We start from the raw sequence: 13,691 nt of genomic DNA, 5'->3' as shown, positions 1-13,691 counted from the left end.
ACAATACGCTTTACATTTAACCAATGTTGTATTTAATCCAGTGAATATATATTAATGGATGGATTCCTCTTTCATGATAAAACAAAATATTTCCAAGTTCTTGCCATTTGGATGAAGTAAAATAATGGTAACCTTAATGAGCACTGGGATTTTATTGCTACTGCTTAAACCACAAAACATCTTGCCCTCTATTGACCCAATCAAGCAAATAAAGTGCATGGTTCCCAACCTTGGGTCCCAGATGATGGTGGACAGAAGATCCCATCATCTATGATCTTGCTGGTAGAGGATAATAGGAGCTGTAATCCATTATATTATAAGTCCCAGATCTGGGAGTCCAAAGTCAGCAACCACTGAAATAAAAGTTATAGGATGCAAATTAAAAAGTAATGGGTCAACATACTAAAACAGATCACATGCTGATGTTGAAATCAAATTATTTAGCACTAAGAGTAAGGCAATGGGGTTTACCGACCAATGATATCCTATAGTCTTTTAACTGGATGCTCATCTTATATGCATTGTTTTAGCCTGCAATTATATTAAACTCACTTACCTGGAAGTAAGCCCCATTGATCTTAATGGGGCTCATTTCTGTCGAGACTCTTAGAAAGATTGGATTTGCGTCAGTCTACCTTCAAATTACAGCTAGCACCATTTGATAAGATCTGTCCTAGTTCTGCATGGATATGAATACAGTGGGTTAATTTAAACACACACAGAATTCTGGAAGAATACATTAAACTAGCCTTTCCCCCCAAAATTGAATGATTGCTAGTATTCTCATTACTAAACTTGATTATTCCCTTCCTTTTTGAAAACTGGATGTCCAAAACCATTTAGGAATTACGGACAAATGTGAGAGGTTCTACACCAGCTAGGGAGGTCCCACAGTAAGAATTCTTCAAACATTCATCATGGATGGGACCATATTAGTAGTTATTTGAGGTGGAGAGAGAAAGTCAATTGTGCTATGTAAGATCCATTGCACATTCTGATACCTTTCAACTGACTGAGTGACTGTGATGTGTCTCACATGTGCTGTTGGTGGAGTTTGGAATCTTTATGGAGCTCCTTCTATTTGGTCATCTTCACGGTGAAACCAGCTTCTTGAACCAAGAGGATGAGGTACCCAAGCTGTTTCCCCTGATGATGTGAATGGGCCAACCATCGCGCTTGGCATGGGGAGCCAGATATGCCTCATAACACTCAATTATGTAGAGGATACTTGGATGGGGAGACTGTGCATTTAAAATATAAAACAAAATAACCAGCTACTGCTTTTAAAATGAATGAACAACCATGTTTGGTAAAACAAGAAATCTAGAGAGAGAGATTTTCTGGCAAGATACATTTGCCATCTGCTGTAAGAGTATGAAAAAACTGAATGTACAGTTGGATTTCTTTAATGATTTAAAAAGGGGTGGGGAGAAGCTACTGCTGGAACAGAGGTATAACATAGAAGGAAACACTGAAACATACAGCATGGTTTTTGTTTTAATCCAACCCAAAATATACAGCTGCAACATTTGATTGCATAAGAAAGCTCTGCAATTCAAACTTTAAATAAGCAACTTTATTAAAAGAGTCTAAGACACTTACCTTACCCCAAGTTACTCTCAAGTTCTATTAAAAGCCACAGTCTGTCACTTAAGGTATAATCTTATGCATGTTTAGACACAAAAAGTCCTACAAATCCCAGGATACCTTTGGCCAATCATGGCAGCCGAATCATGCCAGAAATTACAGTACTTCTTCTGTCTAAAAATGCATAGGCTTGCACCCTTGATACATTTTTTGCTGATTTTGTTCTTGTGAGATCTCTCTATATATATATTTATATATTTAAAAATTGGTGTGAGCGTTGTGGATCATTTACAGTTTATTAACAAGATGGTTTGTCTTGAGAATACAGTTAGAATTTTTCCATTACCTTACATGCTCACCGAATATTTGTTTTTTAAAAAAGGATTTTTATTCATACATAATGAATGCCTTTTATAGGTTGCAAATGAGTGTGGTTATTCTGCACACACCGAAAAGGAAAAAGAAACAAAAAGCTCTTGTTAGATGCCATGGAAAATTGTGTGTATGTATGCATATATACTATATTCAAAACAAATTAGATATGTATATAGATTTTTTGTTTTGTTCTGTTTTGTCTAGGTGTGCTCAAATGTGACTTTACCAAGAGCTAGCTTCCACAGGCATTGAGAGAGAACTGGTTATTAATTATCAGAATGGAAGAAAAGGGAAGGCAATCAATGGAGGAAAAATAAACCTACCTTTTTACAAACAAGCAGGAATGGCATCTACCTATTCAAAAAGAGTTGATAGGAACCAAGTGCTGAAATACGGAATTCTTGATCTTTTCCACAGTAAATTTTTAAAAGAGGAGCCATGCTAGAGCAGAGAGTCCAGCATTCGGTGGGTGAAACTATCAGACTCCAAAAGTAATTTAGTACTAAGTATAGGCTATCACTTCCCATCACTGGATGGTGCTAGAGTTAGAGGCATGATGAAAGAAGACAAGGAGGTTGCGGTGAAGGTGCATTCATTCTTTTCATCACTCTTCACCGCAGAAGATGGAGGCTGGATACCTGTGCCTGAATTAATATCCGAGGAATGGAGACAAAAGATGACGCTCTCAACCTAACTGACACATTGGAAATTGAAAATCACTGGGCTTAGAGGGTATCCATCCTCCCCCACCAGCATGCGGCCTCTGATACTGGAAGTCCCATGTGGCCACCAGAAGCAGTGGCCATGCATAGCCTCCTCCTCTAGGGATTTGTCTAGACTTTCAGCTGAAGCTGCATTTGGTCCTCAAATCCTGGCCAGTAGTACTTTTGGAACAGGGCAGGCTGACCACGGTCACCGCTCCAGGCAGAGCCCTGCAGGATCAGACCATCGGTCCATCTAGTCCAGCACTGGACTTGGGTAGTTGCCCACCAGATATCTTTAGAGTACACAGCAGCATCCTTCCTCCCGTGTTCCTGGTGCGCACGGCTGTGTTGCTCTTGATACTGGAGACAGCATGGAGCCATGAGGACCAGCAACCATGGATAATCTTCTCCATGAATTTGTCCGATCCCCGTTTAAAGCCCTCCAAGCTGTCGGCCGTCACGTCATTGCTGACAGGATGTGGGCTGTGGAAGTTGTGGCTTCCAGATGTTGCTGGTCGCCAATCCCTCCTTTTCTGACTACTGGGCAAGCTGAGGCTAAGGGGGAACAGATGTGGGTGATTGACAGCGCACTTGTTTGTGTGCGGGTTCTAGGAACACTCTTGCCCGAAATCTTTGGTGAGAGGCTGCCAGTCAGTGCCCGCAAGACTGTGCCCAATGGGCCACTGATCTGACAGGAGAGCATTCAATTTCCAATTTCTCCATGAGTTGGGGTCCCACAGCACTAGAGGGGTAGGGTTTCTCTGACTGTAACCCTTCAGGTTCACATGATGGAATGCTCCTTTGCACAAGCCAGAAACCCAGATGCAGAAAGCTAGCACCTCAAGGGAAAGGCTAGGCAAGACTTCTCCCAGTTGTATTCCCAGCTGCTTTCTCTCTGCATTCGAATACTGCAACACATGATCCACTGACTTTAGATGGAAATGGGGCAGCCCCAAGAAATGGACAGAGGCAAGGAAGCAGCCCCCCATTTGGTTTCAGGTGGGAAAGCAACAGTGTTCTCATGTGACATCTCGGTATGGCCAGTCCTTTAAGTGAAGGCTGCATTCAAACTAACTCAATTAATCAGAATAACTAACGGGGATTTCCTTTTCTTAATGTTCCCAAGACACAATTAGGTGTTGCCTTTTCCTTCTCTTCTGGTTGCTGGAAAATAATTCTTTTGCATGTGAAACAGAAGGGCAAATGAACAGATGGCACATTACTTGAAAGAGGGTGAGAGAGGACTTAAAAAAGACCACCGAAATGGCCCGCTTCACATTGTGAGCCGCGTCCTTTCCTTTATGTCACACCATTGTCTGTGCAGCAACCCGTGTGTGTGTTCAGCTCTCTTCAGGATGGTTCTTGGCTGCTTCGCCTCATTGACCACAAGCCTACGGTGAATGCCATACAAAAGCTAACCCTATTGTATATCTCTTCTCTCTATATAAATATATATACATATACATACACTCATACATATACAAATACTAACCCACAGACAATTTTTTTTAAAACAGTTGAATAGCAACAAGTCAACAGACGGGAGGGGAGAATGGAGTCATTCTGCTGTTCAGCTCCTGGAACGTCAGGTTTCAATGGTGTGGTGTGCTCAGATTATTTTTTAACCATTCGGTGAGCGATGGTATCAACTGTCAGTCTCGAACGAGGAATCCGTTGGTAAGCCGGAGCAAGGCCAGAGGTTTTGTCAAATACAATCGTGCAGCTGGAAGGATAGATGGCGTGAGGTTGCAAAAGTGCCAAATCTGGAGCAACAGAAGGCTTAGAAGGGAAGGAAGCATCAGAGTCAAAACTGATCTTCTGCTTGGGGCCATAGATCTTCTGCTTGTCACCATGGCAACTCAATAGACCAGCTTCAGATGTCAGGAGTTCTTACAGACCTACGTGATGGACAATAATGTGTGGTTATTAGCAAGCAGATCACCATCATCATCATCTCCTCTTAATCTGGATTTCTTGCTAGCTTTTTGCTTGCACGTGATACAGCAACTGTCACAAAGTGATCTCTGTATGTAAGCAATAATTACAGAGATTTAAGACTTGGGAAGGAAGCATCAAATTGCGGCATTAGTCAGTTATAACATCTTCAGAAATTCAGTTCGGTAAGCCAAGGTTAAGCTGAAGAGGCAAAGAAGCAGGTAGGACAACTTCTTGGAAAATGTAGAAGGACCTGGATTCCACAGTTGGTGGAGCACATTCTATATTTCACTTCCCCAATAAAAATAATTTACTAGAACTAAGCAGGGTTGTCATGGGCAGACCATTTTGGAGGGTGTTGATTCATAGGGTTGGAGATGACCTGATAATGGAGATGACTTGATGGCATGTAACGACAACAATACAACTAAGATATTTGTTAGATGGTATCAAAGAACAAAGAGGAAAGGAAGATGTCTCCCCCTCCCACCAGCAATGTAAATAGTTCTAGGGGAAGGAGGGGGGTTCAGTATCACATGATCTCCTGTGCTGGTGGGACATAGAACAGGACCACCTCCAAACTTCACAACATTCAGCTGATATGCCGGTAATTCTCTGAACCTGGAGGACTGCAAGCACACTATCCAAGGAACAAGGACGTCAAGTTCACCTCCTCACTTCTCCACCTGGTGAAGCACTTAGATCCCAGTCACCCAGGCTCTGCACCTCAGAGCCCAAGGGAAAGAGACAGCCAGCTCTTTCCCTGCCTCATAAACCCCAACTTGTAGATCACTCTTGCAGTATCGGAGATGCAGCTGGAGTGGTTCTTTCTGCATGAGCTGCATTTTATTGACCTCATTGCTGGGTCTTCCAAACATCTAAACTCTTCTTACTGGCCATGGAATTGCACCATTAATCCAGTTTTATGAATGAGTCTGAGTGCCAGTCTATGACACTTAGTGTTGGCTGAACAAGAGCGATGGCATGGACGTTCTAGATCTCGGTCAACCAGTTGTCATAGATGAGGAGCTGCCACTCAGAGCATGGGAAGTCTCTGAGCATCTCTCCTAGGGGAATGATGAAGCCCACACCAACGGTTCACTCCTTATCCATATATACTTCCAATGGGAAGTGGTCCTACCAGTGAACCTCAGTAAAGGGGCAACCAATTTTCCTGATTAATCTAGATTGTGCCCCCATAGAAGTACTTCTGGGTGATGATAATGGTGACGGCCTTGCTGGCTGGCTATCCTCTTCAGCATCTTGCAAAGATCCATGCCATGTAAAGATGGACAGAGAGATCTGTGCATTTAAAAAGTTTAACTTGTACCAACAATACAGAACTTCACTCATGAGCTGCTTAGATCCCATTAGCATGCAAACAGATTCTCAATATTAGCGAGAATTTCCCATGCTGAAAGGTCTTTGTACGGGCTGCTTAACTTGGAACAAATGCCGTCCAAGTGAGGTCGCAAAGCTTGTTCTTTGCTAGATGGTGCCGCTGTTTGTTTTTAATCATTTGTATGCTTTCCTCCCAGGCAAATTGGATTTCATGTGGCATTTGGAAAAAAGGGTTTCTGTAGCTGTTTGTTAATATTTCTGTGCTGTTACTTACATCAGATTTGATGCTGAGTTTCTCTAATGGGGAATTATGCAATTTACAAATATAGAATAATGAGCTTTCACTTTTGACCACAAAATTGTCTTTTGCTGAACACACTATTTATTTCTTTGAGATGTGTCATGGGAGCTTTTACCTGATCCTCTTCCTCCCTGTTACAATGTTTTGAAGGATTCCCACTTTCTGCCAAACCCCCCATATTACAACTGTGGCATTGACTCCCTGAGCCAGAAGATGTGATTGACACAGCCCTATAAGACTAAAGATCACCTTAGCAACAGGTTTTTGCATTCCCCAGAAACAGTCTGCAAACTGTCTTTCGGGCAGGTCAGGGAGAGAAATTCAGCCCATTAGTTTGGGAAATTGGGAGAAGCTGGAGCTCCTATGCTCCACAGCATTTCTGATCAGATTTCACCCAGACCGCCGCTGGGAAGTGAGTCCTGCAGCAATCTGGCTATGGGGGAATAAACGTTCCCTGAGCAATTGTGCAGCTAGGGATGGGGCTTTGGGGTGAAGAACCGGGCCCTATAGTTCAACCCCATCTCCCCCATGTGACACAGAAAGGTGGCTCATGCAGAGGCATCCCATCGAAATCATTTCATTTCTGCAGTCTTGATAAGGCTACGATTTCAGCAAGCACAAAATGCAAAGGTAGAAGCATTTTTAAGGCATGGTTTCGGGGGGGGGGGGTTGAAGGAAGTGAAGAGAAAGGTTAGTTGCCTGTGTGTCACAATAAAACGATGCAAATGGCCACCTAAATGGAGCCTTCCTAAGACCATCAGGTCCAAGCCCTCAAATTTCCTATCTGCTCTGCTGCTTCCAAGCAGGGATGGGTGCATCTCTCATCACTGGGCTGTCACCAACTCATGCTCTTCATTGATCTTGATGGTCAGGCTGTTAGTGCCCCAGTGAACTCATCAAGATGGGTTCTGCATGCAGCTCAGCGCCGACTGTTCCGACTGTCCCTTCTAGATTAGCAAGGGGGAACACTGCTAGTTGGCAGGGAGTCTCAAGCTTGTGGGGAAAATCCAGCTTTCCTGGCGCCCCAGACTGGCTTTCCAGAGTTCTGTAGACAATCAGGCTACCTTCCCTGAAGCCAGATCCTTTCTCACGCTTCTTTGGTGGCTTCCAAGACCTTCTGTAGGTTCTTTTTTTCACCCTCCATGCTAAAAAGTTGGAAGGTTTAGTTACTGGTAGTGAAAGCTGTTAAATTGTTTGGGGCCCATCTCTTTTTCACCGGTCCTGTCCTCTAGTGGAATACAGGCTCCTGAAATCTTCTCTGAATCTGTCCTGTGAGCAGAAAGAGGTTCCCCACCTGCCTTGAGAGTGGGCAGGTTCATAGGATGTTGGAAGTCATGGTGGAATCTTGCATTTGTGGTCTGCTGTTTCATTGACCCAATTCTGGAGGTCCTGCATGGTAGCCTTAGTGTTCTGAAACTACCTATCAAGTAACCTTGTGGTCCTCTGAGCTGTCAATTGGGCAACAATCCACGTGCCATGGAAACAGGTGTGCCTTGTGAACCCAACCAGTGAGGACAGAGATACTGCTTTGAAATGACAATCACACACCTCCAGAGAGCCACTTACACATAGTTTGGACATCAGACCGAGACCCTTGGAAAAAGGAAGGCCTATGGGCCAGCCAGGTCTGCATACTACGAAGTATGAACTTGAGTTGTGCCACGCAGAACACTCCATTACCTCACCAGCAAGTGAGGAGAAAAAGATTCAGCCTGATGAGAAGCGATTAACTGAGTTTTGTGGGCTCTGCAATGAAATTAATTTGTCAAACTATGTGTGAAAGGCCTCAGGTGTGCTGGCGAATGGCATGTCACGCAGATGCCGAGCCTGTGATTGCAAATAAGCCTCCAAGACATCTTGTATTTAACTGACTATTAATTTTCTCCAGACTTCCAGCTGAAACGGCAATCCCTGGTAACCCCTCTGCTCTTTCAGCCCTCCTTCTTCCCCACCTCAGCAATGAACCTAAAGGGCAAGGCAGTGCTGCGTAGCTACATTGCCCCTCCGGTCTGCAAATCAGCAAGACAGAACAAAACGTAAAACATTTGAGTGATTATAGTTGGATCCAAGGCCTGCAAGAGCAAGGAAACTCATGTGACAAGGAGGAAAGTCTTCTCAGCCAGTCCCTCCACCTCGCTTTTGCTAGGATCCCCTCATCTCCCTACACACAAAGCTCACCCATTCCACAGAAGCCCCTGACTGGGGCATAGCACTGGGACTGGCCTGTGGAGCTCTGGGGCAATCCCTTGCAGATGGCGACTTGGATACTGATGGGACGCTTGCTCCAGAGCAGGGATGGGCAATTTGTGCCCCTCCAAATGATCTGGCCAACAACTCCCTTTGGCCAATTACCCACTTCTAACAGCAGGAATTCAGGCCAACAGCTGAGTCCAGTTTGTTTGTCCTTCAGGTACTGCTTCCTCTGGCTGGCCAAGTATTGTGTGTCTCTGAGCCAGAAAGAGGGTGGCTTTCTCCTCTGGACTCAAGCAGCTCCACAAGAGTGGGATTTTTCCAGGAAAACCCCTTGGTGGATCATGTCCTAGCTCAAGTAACATGTGTCATTGTGGGAAGCATCTTTAGTTTTTACTTCAGGCACCAACTTTCATTGCCATTGACCCAGATGGGGGGACTTTCACTTTGGGAGCAGCTTCCTGACTGTTTGTTTCCAAACAGTCGTCATCAGAAGACAGAGCAGGATCAGGGCTGATAGGTGGAAATTCCTGGGAAACAGATTTTGGCTATTAGAATAGTTTTCTAATGGTGAAGGCTGCTTGATGGCAGAATAAACTGTCTCAGGAGATGGTGGACTCTCCAGTACTGGAAAAAATTGAGCAGAGGTTGAATGGACATCTCTCCAGATAATCTTAGTCAAAGTGTATTGAACATGGGGTTGGACTAGATGATCTCTAAGGACCCTTCCAAAACTATGATCCTGCAATTTAAATGTAGGGAGTTGGTTTCCAAAACCAGCCATGTTGAACCAGCCATAGTGAGAGAGAAAGAGAGAGAGTCAATCATCCAAGAACACCCACTGGATTTCACAGCTGAGTGAAAATCTGAACCCAAGTTTCATAATTCTTCATCTACAGCTAAATTGGAACTCACACAACTAAAATCAAAATTGTTGTGTGAGAAAGAGTGAAACTGGTGAGTCTGTTGCACAACAGTTTTCTCCCAGCATCCATATTAAACATTCAGCCCGTGTCGCACACTCCATTGGAACAGATGGATGAAACTTCAGAGCTACATTTGGTTGATTGCACCTCAAAAACAGATAACTATACGAGCGATATATATATTATACTCACATGCATACACTCACACGAGATAGAAATACGAATGATAAGTAAGTGTGAAAGATAAGTGCTTCCATAAGCTGTGAACACTTGATCATCCCAAAATGTTACTAATACGTGATCTGGTTGCGCACGCATCAGGTGTTCCTCAGAGGTAGAAGAAGCTCTCAAAAAGATTAAACCTTGCTGCTGTCTGGGATATATATTCCGAAGCAAAGGTGGTGTTTAATATTCCTTGGATTTGACAAAGCTAAATTACTGGTTTGTAATAGTCTGTGTTTCTTTTCTGAGAAGGGTATTAATGTCAGACATATGACCACAGGGCCATTTTCTGAATTGCTTTAAAACAATCTATAGCTAAAATTAGCCAATAATTCACACAGAGAATTTACTTGACAAATTTTGGCTGTTTCTTCAGTGGCAGGGAGGCCACTGAAAATCGCAATTTTGTCCTCTCAAGTTTATCAATTTTTCAAATCTTACCCAATTTATCTCGTTGTCATCCAAACGGAGGCTGTGTTGGCTGATTTTCACTTTGGCACAAAGGTCACCTCGTCTCTCTCTCTCTCTCTCTCTCTCTCTCTCACATGCTGTTGCCAACTCTTTATGTAAGCAATGTTCCACCATAGAAAGAGGAATCTCTATGGATCTTTATATCCACATTTGGTGTATTACAGTTTTGGCAGTAAGTGACTTATCTAGGGATCTGTGAGAATCTGGCTTGGGACTAGGAATCTATCAGATGTCCTGAGCTCAGCTCACCAGATTCTGGCCCACCTTCTTTCTGCCCTACGTCTGAATGTTTTCATGGGCTTCTAGTGGAAGGGAGCCTAAGTGCAGTTGTGTTTCTGCACATGTGGCTTGCAGGCTGTACATACTTTGCACGCAGAAATACACAATGTGCATACTTTGTGCAAAGAATTACATGCTTCTGCATGTTGAGCAAAGAAGCTCTAGTATTCCCAAGCACTCATGGACTTGATCTCAGCTCAGCACACGTCCTGGTCTGAGTCAAGCATGGGAAAGAAATCTGTCCAGCAGGAGAGAGCCAGATTCTGGCTTCACCTTCATATCCTGAGACTCATCACAGTTTGTAGCTTCGTATTTTAAAAAGTCTGCTAAAAGTGTATGCATCAGGATACATTTTCAGAGGAAAATCAAAATCTAGCACTCAATTTGATCTAGAAAGCCATGTGGTCAGGATGACTGCTCCATCTGCTCAGGTGAAGGACAGGATGGATGAGTGACCCCAGGAGGAACAATAACAGAAGGATGAAGAAGTCATCGAGAATGGGAAGCAGCCATCCCTCTCTGCTCTGCTCTTAATGCCTCTGGTGGTCATTTGGGAGAGGACAAGAAACCAAGGTCTTCCTTCCACCTCAAATGGGCAGGGCCATCAGGTGATTTGTATATATTGATGGACCTCCTCCTCCTCCTCCTCCGAGCTTTATTGAGGTTATCCATGGCGCTGAACTCAATTCCCAAATCAAGTTCACCCTCACAGAGCGGCATGCATAGCTCCTATAAAGCCGAAAGGAAAAGCTGGAGTGGACGAGGAGCCCCACCTCACGCAGGAATCACCAGCCTCCCCTGCGGATTGGATGGGGCACATGAAGTATGCTCAGCAGTGCAGTTCAACTCTCCATGAAACCTGTGGAACTTATCTACCCACAAATGCCAGTCCACATTTTTTCTTCTCCTTTTTCCCTCTTCCTGTCACTGAAGTAGTTAGACTCCACTCGCTTGCTGTGTGCCGTGCCAGCATATGTTCTCCTGCAGTCATTTGCCATACTCCAGTTTGTCAGAACAGTTAAACTTGCTCAAAAATAAAATAAAATTCTGCCACATATCATTCCAGTGACTTCCTGAACAGGCCCATATTCCAAGCTTAGATAATAATTGCCTCATTTAAATGATAATGCCAAGATGTTTTGTTCTGGCAAGAGATTCATGGAAGGGCCGTCACCGTACCGAATAGTTTCATCATCTGTCCTCTGCTCCAGATTGTGAAATGCATGCACACAGGCACAAAAATTGGCATGGGAAGCAAAACCCTCACTTGGCGGGGGGATTTCCCCCCAGGAAGAAGTGCTTCATAAAGCAGAAACATCACGAGCAATGGAAGACGAGTCGGGACTTTTTTTGGTGCTGTTATTGTTGCAAAACATTGCCACAAACCACAGCCAATGTTTGTGGAATACTGAACATATTTCATCTGTTCAGTACCCATTCAGGGTCTCTTGGGTTTTCTTTTTTAATGGCATCATAATTTTTGATTATTCAGATAAATATTTGGACTGTGAAAGATATTATGCTGAACTTAATAGCCATTATAAAACAAACCTCATTGTGTGTGGAAATGAAAACTCCAGATGTGACAGAAAAATCCAATGCTAAATTGCTAAGCTAGCTCGTTGGCTCCATTCTCGGTCACTTTCGACAGAGGTTTATGTAATTATAACTGTGTGCAAAAGACACAATCCTATTTAACTATTATTTTTTTTCAAGCTGAGCAATGTACCCACTGAACTAAGATAGTTCGAGGTATCACCTTGGTTTTCATTGGAACAATGTTGGTGTAAAAACCAGAAGTGATGCTGCCGTTCACTTTTAAGCACTGGGTTCCTGACCCTTTGGCATCCCTAGGGAAATCCCAGGTACACAGTGATTTGCAAGTCTTGTGCTACCCACAAACTCTGCTTTATGTCCACTCTGAAAGGGACTGTACCACCTCCAAAACATTATGACTGCAGACTTAATTGTCCTGATTCCTGGGGTTGAGCTGAATTCTCAAGGGACAGTTGTCACCTATTAGAGGGAGAAATTCATTCAGTTTGCCCTTTCATTTGCAAACTACAACTATTGCATAAATTGAAATTCATTATTTGGAATTTATGTCTCGCATGTTTGCAACTGAGTTTTCTAATCCAGTCAAAGGAAATTTATACAAAACTGCATGTATTGGATGAGCAGGGGATGTTAAAAGTATATTATATGAGGAAAAGCTCCTGAGGAGAATGATGCATTAGGATATGGTAGGATAACAGAATTACAGTTTAACTTCAGTTCAACAAGTTGTCCGTGCCTTATTAGGGGGAAAATGCAGGGTATTATGAGTATTTGATGTAAACTTTCCAAAAAAAGAAAAGCATGAGCTCAAGATGAATTGGATCAAGTCGAATTGAATCCAATCGAGTTGAATCAAATGCAATCAAATCAAGTCAAATCAAATCAAATTGGATTAGATCAAATCAAATCAAAACAAATCAAATCTAAGTAGCATTGGAATTCTGCATTATGGCTGAGGGTCCCATAAGGGTCCTTAACCTGCTCCTCCAACCAGCCAAGAATAGATCGCACTATGAAGAATTCAAACCACCCTTCCGCTCGCTTTCTTTAGAAACATAGAAACAGAGTGAGTCAGAAGGGGTCTCCTGGGCCATCTAGTCTGACCTCCGGCACCAGCCGGCTCCGCTCACCACATTAGGGCAAGATAATCCAGCTCAGAAAATTCCTAATGCTGTTATCCATTTTCCAAACCAGAAAAAGAAAATTACTTACTGTATAAACTGAGGAGCGAAACAAAGATTAGGACCATGCTGATGTGAAGGGTTGGCGATGCGCTGCAGTCGACTTTGTTTTTCGTGCAGGAGCATACATGGATTATTAGTTCTGTATTGTTAGTTAGAGGAGGGTTCCCTGAATCTGTCACCGAAATCGGGATGTTGTAATTTGCCTTCTTCAAGTTTTGGGGCAAGGTGATTTCAGCATGGGTATCTGCAAGGAACAAGGGAAACACCGTCTGGTCACTGGCCTGCTCGACAGCAACAGAGAATTTTTATTTATTTATTTATTTATTAATTAAAACATTTCTATGCCACCCCTTGCCAAGGCCTCGGGGCGGCTTACAACATCGAATACAAAATACATTAAAACAATGACAATTAAAATATATACAGTAAAATAAAATAAGCTGCCCTGGCCGAATAAAATTCAATAATATTAACATTTAAAATGCTGCATAAATAAAAAGGTCTTCGCCTGGCGCCGAAAAACAAATAACGACGGCGCCAGGCGGACCTCTCTGGGGAGCGCATTCCATAACTTAGGCGCCACCGCTGAGAAAGCCCTTCTCCGAGTAGCCACCCTCCG

At 43.3% G+C, this 13,691-nt stretch overlaps 1 protein-coding gene across 2 annotated transcripts in view; it reads right to left on the bottom strand.

Annotated features, from left to right (window-relative positions):
- Nucleotides 1-1,906: 1,906 nt before the first annotated feature.
- The window catches only part of CDH13 (cadherin 13), a 502,431-nt gene continuing 490,646 nt past the window's right edge, over nucleotides 1,907-13,691 (bottom strand). For both annotated transcript variants that reach the window (XM_044427973.1, XM_044427974.1), the window contains 2 exons: nucleotides 13,101-13,316; nucleotides 1,907-4,564 (listed from right to left, as the gene is read on the bottom strand). In XM_044427973.1, the coding sequence (XP_044283908.1) occupies nucleotides 4,557-4,564; nucleotides 13,101-13,316 (224 nt within the window). In that variant the 3' untranslated portion in view covers nucleotides 1,907-4,556. The remainder of the gene's footprint in view (nucleotides 4,565-13,100; nucleotides 13,317-13,691) is intronic.

Source organism: Varanus komodoensis, unplaced genomic scaffold, assembly GCF_004798865.1.
Source record: "Varanus komodoensis strain SLA01 unplaced genomic scaffold, ASM479886v1 scaffold19, whole genome shotgun sequence".
Lineage (NCBI taxonomy): Eukaryota > Metazoa > Chordata > Lepidosauria > Squamata > Varanidae > Varanus > Varanus komodoensis.
Note: the sequence above shows the minus strand (reverse complement) of the source record. Positions and strands in the feature narration are given on the sequence as shown.